The 11,791-nt window shown below is 37.3% G+C and overlaps 2 protein-coding genes across 2 annotated transcripts; one reads left to right on the forward strand and one right to left on the reverse strand.

Annotated features, from left to right (window-relative positions):
- Positions 1-54: 54 nt before the first annotated feature.
- Positions 55-6,626, reverse strand: LOC9309620 (rho GTPase-activating protein 6). Its single transcript, XM_021020602.1, has 22 exons — positions 6,256-6,626; positions 5,731-5,767; positions 5,523-5,599; positions 5,247-5,317; positions 5,093-5,171; positions 4,838-4,982; positions 4,629-4,748; positions 4,316-4,393; positions 4,121-4,176; positions 3,968-4,037; positions 3,799-3,886; positions 3,359-3,599; positions 3,067-3,285; positions 2,462-2,764; positions 1,968-2,017; positions 1,654-1,714; positions 1,495-1,578; positions 1,272-1,382; positions 1,002-1,171; positions 817-883; positions 590-706; positions 55-512 (listed from the first exon to the last, which is right to left on the reverse strand). Exons 1-22 carry the CDS (start codon positions 6,307-6,309, stop codon positions 327-329), a joined length of 2,484 nt encoding a protein of 827 aa, XP_020876261.1. The 5' UTR covers positions 6,310-6,626; the 3' UTR covers positions 55-326.
- Positions 6,627-7,886: 1,260 nt separating this feature from the next.
- On the forward strand, positions 7,887-11,764 carry LOC9307585 (protein CLT3, chloroplastic). Its single transcript, XM_002871469.2, has 8 exons — positions 7,887-8,577; positions 10,090-10,235; positions 10,332-10,369; positions 10,522-10,637; positions 10,724-10,823; positions 10,902-10,937; positions 11,037-11,087; positions 11,196-11,764. Exons 1-8 carry the CDS (start codon positions 8,135-8,137, stop codon positions 11,628-11,630), a joined length of 1,365 nt encoding a protein of 454 aa, XP_002871515.1. The 5' UTR covers positions 7,887-8,134; the 3' UTR covers positions 11,631-11,764.
- Positions 11,765-11,791: the final 27 nt, after the last annotated feature.

Raw genomic sequence — 11,791 nt, forward strand, 5'->3', positions numbered from 1 at the left:
GAGAATCTTTTTTTACATCTTCTTTTTTGATAAACTAAATTCTTATGTCGGCCAAAAAAAAAAAATTTAATTTAAGATTTTAGAAACAAATCAGAGGAAATACACAACTTTTTACAAACTCACATAAATCACACTAACAAAGAAGCAAATATATTGGACAAAAGCAAACAATTTCGTCTGTGCAAGAGCAAACAATTTCTTATCAATCTCGTGGTAAATATATTGTTGGTTTGATCTTCAACCGGTTTTACAAGCATGAAGAGTCTGCACAGACGAGACTTTTTTACATTTTTCTAAAATTTTTGGACAAAAGCTCCACACAGAGCCTAATTCCACGGTGGAGAAGAGGATCGGTGTAGAGAAGAAGAAGAGGAACCATAGTTGAGGTCAAGATTCTGAATCTGTTCCATAAGTTGTGACCGTCGTTCCTTGAAGAAATCTAGACGAGTGGTTAGCTCCATGAGAGCTGCAGATGCTGCAGGAGGATGATGATGTCTTCCGTAGTCCATTACCTACAAGACCGTTTAATTGCACTTCCATAATTGCATTTTGAATATCGTGAGATTGATGTTAACATGACAACACTAACCGGAGAAAACTCTTCCATTGGGATGCCTAAGGATGCTGCATTCAAGCTTGGTGAGCCTGGTACTTGTCTGTTGTTTCCTCTACCGTTCCTCCAGTCTGCTCTTAGGCTAGTTTCATCCTATATGATTCAATAGAAAAGAATGTTACTGAAAAATAGTAGTACATATGAGTTAGGAAATGGGGTCAAAGGTTTATGAGAATCCTCGGTTACATAATAAGATTTTGTACCGTTCTTTGATTTCTTTCGTGATTAACGAAAGCAAGAATGGAATCAAAGTCCTGCTGAAAAGACTTCCTGCGAATTTGTAAAAATATAATATTATTTCTCTTAGCGAGTTTACTTTCGACTAATATTTGGTATGAACTATGCCTATGGAATGAGAGCTAAAACCAGGCACAGAGTGTAAACTCACAGTTGAGTATTGTGATTATGGAGAAATTGGTGATGGCTTTGTGCATCTGGGAGTGAACTTAAGTGATGCTGTCGCTGCTGATTTAGCTGATGATGTAATTCTGCGACTTTCTGCTTCAATCTTGCGACATCAGCTTCAGCAAGAGCAATCTCCTCAAGCTCTGCCCTTGTCTTCACATTTATTGTGATATTAGAACTAACGAGAGTAAAAGATATAACACAAGAATAAGAAAACAAAAAACTGATTTCTCAAGCTAAAGTGTATACTGACTTTAGAATCCGCAGCTTGTGAGCTAAATTGTCCACAAGAAATGCTTAGACCAACTTCAAGAGCAGATCGTAGGTCTCTCTCAGCTTGCAGTTGCTCTTGTAATCTGCCCACCTGACAATTCCATGGCAAGCTTGGTCAGCAAAATGGAAGTTTATTCCCCCTCAAAATTATACCCAAAAACAATGGAGGATAGAAACATAAAATCTCAAGAGAAGGTTTATACATCTTGTTCAAGTGCCAACCGTCGTTCGTGCAAAGCCTGCTTCCTTCTCTCCAAGCTAGCTTGTAGAGCCGCATTTCCTTTAGCCTGTAGTGGTCTAATCAATCAATACAACAACATTATGTTATCAGCATATAATACTTCTACTGCCAGAACAAGTACCTCCTTAGCGATTCGTTGCCGCAGCTCATCTTTCATGTGCTCGAGCCTCTGTATAAGAAGCCTACAAGCAGCAAACGCATTGCATCAGGATACATCAAGCTCAAAACAAAGAGAAAATTATTTTCTCAATTCAAAAGTGAAGTAGAATGTTGCTCCAGTAAAGAACTTTTTGACATATTTAACCATACATATCTCATATGGGCCTCGTCAATAGAATATATATTTACACTTTTTAACTTTGTAACACAAATAAAAAAGGTTTCATAGGAGTGTTATAGAACCACAATGTATGCATTCAGGATGAGTTATCTTACTCATCATTTCCTGAGGAATCAAATGATCCTTTAGCAGGTGTTTTCTTGCCCTGCACACAGTAAACAAAGAAAAGAATTGAGATATCACCTTAAACTCAATTTCCCTACAACTATTTACTTCAACATACATGCAACTAACTTGTACTAAGACAATTTATTCCAAATAGATGGGACTTCCAATAACATCTAATCTTCCTAAGACGCTGATGGTTAGTTTTCTCAAAGGATTATCAGTTATGCAAGTTGAAACAGCTCATCTAGCCTATAGCACCAATAAGCATGGCACTAAGAAAACTGAAAGGAAGTTCATATCATGACCTGACACCAATAGAGATCAGGAGAACTAATTTCGTCTAGTGGTGTATAAAAGAGTTCCAAGGACAGACAAAAATTATAATAAAAATCCCATAAATACTTAATATGCATAGCAAGTCAGCTGCAGAGACTATGACAACAGAATTACGACTTTTCATGCCAGACAATGGAAAACTTACGTTGCCTCTTCCCCAGGATGAAGATCGCTTCGAATTGACTGTTGATGAGCCAGTAGTTTTACTTGCAGGTTTCTCAGCTGATGTTGTGTATTTGAGGGCAGTGGGAGGAGTACTGGGAGTAACTGAGGGTATAGCCTCTCTCCCTGATTGATAACAGTTTTCAGTAGGTGAAACGCTAGAAACTTCTATATCTTTAATAGGCTCTTCCATATGTTTTTTCACTCTAGTGGGAAAGTCAGTACTCTCGACTGAACAATGGATATCTCTAGGAGACTCAGCATCTGAATCTTCAACACCAAAACCCTGAGAGAAAGCATATTCAAAGGAAAGAATAAATTAGGATGAATTTTTCTGGCAGCATCAGATACTACTAGTTTCGCAATGGAAACCTAAAGTTCACACACCAAACATAACTAAAATGTGATACCCATCTACCTAAAGACCACATTAGGGGTAACGAATGATAACAAGACAGTAGCCAATGGTTAACGGAATGCATACAAAAGGAAATGACTTCAAAGTCCAAACTTATCCCATACTTCAGAATACTGAATGTAGGTGTACTATGACCAAGATGTATGGGGCAGTGATGGCAAAGAACAAACCTTGTAGTCATACAGATCACTGCCAGCATAATCACTGCTCTCGCTTGGTTTTCTGCTCAGCAGAACATCATTATCATCATCTGTTTCCCCTTCTTCTATATTCAGAGTATGCAAGTCAGGATGTTTAACCTCTATGTCCTCTTCATCACTTGAGTTCTCAGGCCCACTGTCGCCAATATGAGAATCCGTAGAAGTGGAGCATCTTTCAAGACCTTTATCCTGCAAACAAATAGGTGAGCAAATAGCATTGTGTGGCACCAGATATAAATTAGCGGATCAAATGGAATCTTACATTGATCATATTCCCATAGTCCTCCAAAAGGGCTGTGACAATGGCTTGAGCATTATTGGCAGCATTAGCGGCAGCAAGAAGCTGGGCAGAGTTATCTCCTAGAGAGTCAAAACCTTCTAGATCACATTCTCCAGCCAATAGAGGGCGTAATAGCAATGGGGACATGCATGCAGCTACAGCAGATGAAGTCATGCGATTCTCACTGGAATGAGAGGTGACAGTATGCATCATCTTTAGAATCCTGCAGAATACAACCCAGGATGAGAATAAAGCTGTTTGAATTAACCTAAATAACAGACTTCCAAGCAGCTTTCCATGAAAGCACCACATATTTCCCATGACATGCAGCTGAGGACTAAATTACCCTCATAAGTGCAATGCCTAAATAGAATGCCTAAGCATTTTTACGATCATTTCAAATACTATATCTGAGAGCATACCGTAGTAGAAGTCGCCTGTTTGGTTCTGGAAATGTTTCAATTATAGCAGAGCGCAGTGAGTTAACCCGAGCTTCGTTGTGATCAATTTCTATAGAAAAAAGGTAAAACGTAGATTATATATATGCAAATACACCAAAGTATAAACACATACATATATACAAAGACTTACTATAAGCTTCCAGCAAAGCAGTGCAGCACGACGCTGGAACTGGAGAAGAAGGCAACTGCCGCAGAACATGCTGCAGATACAATAGCATGACACAAATATGTCAACACAATAATGAAAACTGGAAATCATAGTTGATACACAATATAATAGTACCTTGACACAGTCTCCAACAACATGTGGATCCTCTTCAGGACTGAATTCTGTCTTGCCTAGATAAGTACATTTGGAAATTTTACGACATCGGAAAAGCAATACAGAAAATGAGCTTATACCCTAAGCCCTCCAGATATATATACCATTTCAAAGTTTATAACCAAAAGAAAGGGTCCACATGTGGAAGATCAATACCTTGTTCGTATTCTTGAACTCTGCGTTCTACCTCCTCAACATCTGCAGACTGTCTTAAGATTCCTTCTACCTTGGTTCCTGTGTCGACAACGAGGTGCACAATCAAAACGAAAACATTTATATGGGAAATTAGAAACAAAAACCACTTCTATAATAGCCTATATGATGAGTTATAAAAGGAATTGAAAAATATATACGGCACGGAATATAATATAAAAAAATCAACTTTCCAGACGACAAACAGACAATAATGATATCAGATGGTGAACATATAATGGGATGAAACTAATTAAACTAGGAGGCCAATACTCACCATATGTCTCGAGAAATTGAAGTGCTTTCTCAAGAAAAGATGGACTTCCATCAATTTCTTCTAAAGCTAGCAAGATTGGTCTTCCAACAACTGAAGACTTCAACGGGCGCTGATCCCTCCCTGCATGCAGGGTGTGATTGATATAGATCAGAAATATGAAAGGAGCCACAGAAGATGAGCTGATAATAATAAAATAAATGAGAACTCACATGAATTGAAGGATGCTTCAATAGTATTGTTTGCTTCTGTTCGGAATATTCCATTTTGACCAATTACAAGTGCTGCATTGGGAGCTTGTGCAAGGGCTTGCTCAAGGGCAGCCTTCCATTCATACAAGTCGTCCAATGTCTCAGCCTATGTGAGCCAAATAATTAGCATTTCATAGAAGCATAACCCATAAATCATAGCACATAACCAAAAAAGGGGAAGAAAAAATAAGTCAGCCAAGAAAATACATAAATCACCTTGAGGGTGAAGGCTCGTCCATCACGCCCATCTGGGAATAGTACAGTCAACAACTTCTTATCTTCTCTCACCACGACACTGCAAACAAGGATGTTAACACAGGCTAGGAAGTAGGAGCTACTCTTATAAACAACAACCACATGAAATTTCTACCTCCCCGAACTGTTCAAGTCAATGCCTCCAAGAGTCAAATTTACTTCACCTCCCTTTTGTGGTAATGCACTCTGTCAAAGAGTTGAAGCAATGAGCTTAAGATATAAAATAATTCTAGAAAGTTTGGAGTTGATAATGTAAATAAAGATCCTCCTAAGCTTCTAGCAAATTGATACAAGATTTCTTTTCATCAAATATTCTAAGTTCCAAAAGCTCAACAGTAAGAGTATGATATGAACTGGAGAAAAATCACATCAAAGGATCACAAACACTTACTGGATCATTTTTGAAAAACACCAAAGAAGTACGGGTAAGGATAAACCAACGCTTCTTCCAAGATGTCCAACCTAGTCCTGCCAATCAAAATGCCATAAAAATTTAGTAAAGAACAAGATGGTTGTATCCAAGAAATCAAACTGATACACAATGGGTAGAGGGTCAGAGTAGATAAATCTTGAAAGAATGGGAAAATATAAAAGTTCACCTTTAGATGAAATGAAGAGAGGACCACTCTTATAAACCTGTGGAAATATTATGGAATACAATGAAAAATTATAATCAGTTTGCTTTACTTTGGAATTGTTATACAAATAAAAACACTACAACTACAGATAAAAGAACGAACTTCTCTTAAAGACTCTTCCATAACAGCCAAACAAGTGAAGCTAGACGAATTGTTTAGCTTCCGGTTTCCTAAACTAGTATAATACGACTAACTACTATCTAACGAGGACACAATATTTCATTCACGGTTGACGTGTTTCTGACTTTATAGAAGTAATGAATTTGAACCCAAAATCCCCCAAAAATGCATAATATTCACTGGCACCAACTCGGTCTCGACCCAATACACTCGTTATAGCAAAATTTAATCTTTAAACAAAAATTCGTACTTAAACAGTGTCACATATGCTTTGAATACGAAACAAACACACTAATCTTATTTATCTCATCAGTATTCCACTTTTCCACAGAGCAAACATGAACCAAACTAGAGACTGTAATTTACCGTATTCAAAGCTCCAGCTTGAGGTCGCTGCATAGCAGCTAAAGAAGCCTCCATTGCAGAAGTACACACTTAATCAAACTGACGCATCCAAAAAAGATCATAAATAAACGGAAACCTTAAATTGCTATCTCTCAAAAGCTTCCCAGGCGAATCAAATGATGCACATTAGCCCGAATCGATAACTTGATCAACTCCCATTTCCAAGCCAAAGCCTTTCCCTTACTTTCCAGCGAATTCACTACAAGAGTCTGACCTACTGCAGCTACAAGAGAAGATGAGTGAAGGAGGGGATAGAGGGAAGAAGGAAGTGAAAGATCAGGCACATCAAGGTGTAGTCTAATTCAATGCATCGGGCCAATCCAAAGCTGCCACGACAAAGACATGTCTTTTCCTTTCTTTGTCACACTTTCACATAACTTTCTTATCGAGCGGTGGTAATTTCGGGTCCGTGTTGGTTTGGTTTGGATTTAAGGTAATTCGGTCTGGTATAATTTCGATTTTGGATTGAAATCGTATTTGAAAAGGATAAAAAAGGAGAAATAAGTTTTGGTTCAATTCGGTTCAAATTGACCTTTCGGTTGTATAAACAATATTACCACTGTATGTCTGTATCTTTAGGTTAAACATTTTGTAATACCTTTCATTTCATTTTATATGATATTTACAAGTTAGCAAAAAAAAAAACAATAACCAATTTTGCCGATCACTAGCTCTTGTCCTCATTGGGGATTTTGTTCTGTTAAATGTGCGTATGTTGGTGTGGTTTGTTGTTAGAGCCGGTTTCTCTGGCTTTCGCGAGTCCGCTGATGACAACATTCTTCAGCTCATCTCCCAAGCCAAAGGTGTGGATCAGAAGATGGTGAATGACATTTGTCTGAGACTTGTTTTGCTTCAGCAGGTCTCCTTGTTAGTTTCGTCTAGGATGAAGTTTTAAGGCTATGTTTGATCAAAGGATTGAGGGCTGCCTTAGATCGCTGATACCTCTAGTAACTCCACGCATCTCCAGGACATGTCGCACTTGTTTTATCTGCTTTGGCGCCCAAGTTTATTCTCTCATTGTTGCACTAATGCCTAAACTTCTGTTAATTGCTTCAGATTAATGTTAGCTGAGTGAAAAGCGTCCAAAAAGGTTAAGGGTTATTTTGTGTTTGGTCTTTTGCGTTGGGTGGTGCTAGTATGGCGTATTGGGGATGTGAAGTTGCTTGACATGTGCTACTGACTTCAGAAGAACTTGGTAGAGTTGTCAGCCTCATTATGCTCGTGTGGTTCCGCATCAATTTACCTTGCTTGGACTGCCGTTGAAAGGATTACCTATTTGTTTATCGCCAAACTCTTTTCTACCTTGTACTCTCTTTCGCTTTTGTTTCCTATCTCGGTTCTAATTTAGGGATTCTTTAGATCTTGTTTCAATTCATCTTTTTTCCAGAACAACTTTGCTTATGGATTGAATTGATCGTATTATGCTTACATATTTTTATACTTTTTTAGCATGAAACCATGTAATAGATTATGTTTCATGTATAACCTTAGTTTTTATTGTGAAATGAATATTTTTGTTCTTATAAAAAAAAAAACGATAGCACAAATCATTAGAGAACTGCAATTTATGGTAATTTGTTTTTTTAAAATATAAAATCAAATTTATCTGAAATTTTGTGATAAGGGTTAAAATTGTCTTTTCGACGATAACAGTGTGCAATACTAAAAGAAACATTTGTCGTATTTAGCAAAACAAGTTGGGCAGCGTGTGTTAATAATAATGCAAATTGTTTTAAAAAAAAAAAAGAAAAGAGAGATAAAAAGGCAAAGTCCAAGTCAGCAACTCAGTTCCGTCTCTCTCTCCCCCTCAAAACCAGTCTCATTCGATCTCTAATCCACCATGGCAACGACTTCTCGTCAGTTTACCACCGGTTTAACCGCCTCGATCACCTTGGTCGAATCCCATTCCGCAAACCGACCTCAGTCCATCTCCCTCATCCGTCGAAACCACACCGATCCTCGTCGTCTACCGTCGATCCTTCCAAGTTCCAGGCGGTGGATTATTGAAGCGGTGTCACCAGCGAGATCCTGGGATGGATCTGATTACGGAGCTGAGGCGGAGATTAAGAAGCCAGGCGCTTCTGGTTACGCGATCGGCGATAACGAGATCGAAGGGAGCAGTAATGTCCATGTGATCGACGGAGAGCATGTTAAGACGGCGGAGATAGTGATTTGGGCGGCGGCTACGGCGGCGTTTGGCGTCGGAAACAGAGTGATGTATAAGCTCGCGCTAGTTCCACTCAAGGAGTATCCTTTCTTCCTAGCGCAACTCTCCACCTTCGGGTAAAGTACCACCATCTCTGACTCTGGCCTCTTCGTCTTCTGTTTTGCTTACTCTCAAAATGCCTTCAATTATTTTCTCTTAGTTTTCTGTTAGATCATGTATAATCTATCTCTTAATCTAACTATTGAAATCTACTTAAACTTTTACTAAAACCTACGTGTTTTCTTTCTAGTTTTTATCGTTAGAGACTTTAGTGGTATATATATATATATATATATATATATATATATATATATATATATATATATATGAATTTTGAGGTTAGGAAATGCGTTCGTAAGTCTAGATTATCTTCTTGGTTAACAGGTTTAGTAATTTACACACACAAAAAGATGGTATTCCACTTAGAAATAGATCGTCTGCAATTTTTTTTTTTTTTGTTTCTGCCAAATATGAGATGGTATTCTTTTGGCGCATTGGATTTAACTGAAATTAGAAAGTGATCGTCTTGAGATTTGAGAACTGATTATACTATTAGTAATTTTTTTCTTCTGAAAATGATAAATCTAAAAATTTGAGGAGTGATGTTATACATTTTGAAAATGCAAAGGGGCAGATACGAATAAAGAAGAAACTTGTTTAACGGGTCAGAGTTGGCTTGTAGTCTCTTTCGACTTGGATACTACTTCTACAATTGGGACATTATTGTAGGCGCATCTACATGCAATGCATTTACATAATTTAATTCACTTACTATTGGATTAATCATTGATCGAAGTTTATATTTATATATTCTTCACAAATCACTTTTATTTTAAAACCATTTGCAAAATGCTATTCTATTGACAAAAGATATATCATATAAAATAAAATTTAGCACAAACTATAGGCATTAACTCATTTTACAAAAAAAGAAATCCTTGAATATGGTAGAGGGGAAAAAAAAGAAAAAACACGACGATGTAATAAGTTGGTGGAACCACATTATCACAATAAAAAAGGTGGTGGAACCAAATTGAATAAAGTCCGTCCATATCATTATCCGCCCTTTAGGAGCCTCTAATTAGTAATATTCTTATGGGTCCACTGTGGCTTAGACTTGATAACATTTTCTTGAATAGGGCTAACTTTGTGAGGGTGGAATACCGAACCAAGCTGATTCAATACGATATAATTTACATGCATGTGAGCTGAAACTAAACCAAATTAAACCCAAGTGATTATGGTGTGTTTTTTCTCAAACCAAAGGGAATCCAAACCGGAATCCATTGTAAACCGAAATGTTCACACCTACCTATTCTTTTCGAGGTCCCTTTTCCATGTGTTTGCTGTCTGCTAGCCAAGTTTGATAACAATTCTTGAATCTTAACATGTCAACAATTTTTGTTTTTTTTTGGGCAATTAACAAAATGCTTAGCCTGAAGATGTTTGGTAAATATTTACCATAATTTTTAGAGTGGCTAGATAATTGATCTAGTTTTTTCACTATACAAGATGTTTGGTAAAATATTTACAGAATACATCAATAATTAACAGAAAAACATTCTTCTTTTTCTGTTTCCCTCATGTAGGTATGTAGCTGTATATTATACTATCTTGTATTTCCGATATCGTGCTGGAACTGTCACTGATGCAATGCTCTCGGTGCCAAAATCTCCATTTTTAATTGTTGGCATCTTAGAGGCTCTAGCTGCAGCTGCTGGAATGGCAGCCGCAGGTAACGTTTATCTTTGTGCAAATGTCTTAAATTGGCTAGCAAAAATGCCTTCATCTCTTACAAAACATCTTCTTTTGTTTTCATTTCTCTATTCAGCGAATCTTTCAGGGCCATCAACTACAGTTTTATCTCAGGTTAGAAGCTGTATAAGTAAATATATGCTTCAGTCTGTGCAACTTCTTGGTTTAAGTGTAAATAGCTGACAAATGTTTTTGCCTTCAAAAGTTAAAACCATGTTTTCATGATATTCTTGCTAATAACATTCTTTGTAATTGTTTTCTTGTAGACATTTCTTGTCTGGCAAATTTTCTTCTCCATTATTTTTCTCGGGAGGAGATATAGCGTAAAACAAATACTCGGATGCACTCTTGTAGCTCTCGGTGTAATCGTCAGTGTTGCAAGGTTAGATCTGCTTTTGTGCTTCTCTTTTGATATTTTCACAAAGGACACAAGAGGAATCACCATTATTGTTTTTTTTGCATCTGTAGTGGATCAGGTGCTGCTCATTCATTGAAGGAAGCCGGAGTATTATGGATTCTTCTTATGGTACTCTCTTTCTTGCTTCAAGGAGCAGGTACAGTATTGAAGGTCCGTTACTCACCTAGTTACTACCTTTGAATTTTGGTGAAATTATTCTCTTTAATCTCAAATTTCTTTTTCGTATAGGAAGTCATCTTTATAGATAGCCAAAAACGATTAAAGGTACATTACAGATTCCCTAATCCCCAACACCACTTTAATAGAAGTTTTTGTTTGTTTGTTTAAAATACTGAAAAATCATCTGATCTTTTACTATCACAGGGTGCTTCACTCGATCTATTTATAGTAAATTCTTATGGTTCAGCTTTCCAAGTAAGTATCTTTTACCCTAAAATATTCCCCTGTTCTCTCTAAGCTCTGACTTGCATTCCAAGTTAAGTAATCATGTCTCTTTGGTGGTTCTTTTTCCTTGCCAATTAGGCCATCTGCATTGCGTTGCTTCTTCCATTTCTTTCAAAACTTTGGGGCATACCGTTTAATCAACTCGGTACCTACCTAAAAGATGGCGCAGTTTGCTTTCTCAACCACGGGACAATAACAAAAGGATGTGATGGGGCACCGTTTTTGCCTATATTGTTTGTGATAATGAACATTGGCTATAACATTGCTCTTTTAAGACTCCTCAAGATTTCATCGGCCGTGGTTTCGTGTCTTGCATCAACAGTTTCAGTGCCAATTGCAGTGTTTCTGTTCACAATGCCATTACCGTACCTTGGAGTTGCATCATCACTACCAAAAGGGTTCATGGGAGGAACAATCATACTTGTATTGGGAATGATTCTTTATAGTTGGACACCACAAGGAGCTAACACTTCTCATACTAATATAGTAATTCCTTCACCTCCTCCCACCTAGACAGGGCTTAACTAAGGGCTTTTGCTTTTATTAAAAGATTTGAGAGATTTATGCAAATTCGGTTTGTACGTATCAAGATAAAATAATATTTGATCATATGATGTTAATGGAAAAGTTGACATTTCTTGTGTGTTGCGTTCAGATTAGATTCCTAGTTCATT

The sequence above is a fragment of the Arabidopsis lyrata genome, assembly GCF_000004255.2.
Source record: "Arabidopsis lyrata subsp. lyrata unplaced genomic scaffold ARALYscaffold_6, whole genome shotgun sequence".
Lineage (NCBI taxonomy): Eukaryota > Viridiplantae > Streptophyta > Magnoliopsida > Brassicales > Brassicaceae > Arabidopsis > Arabidopsis lyrata.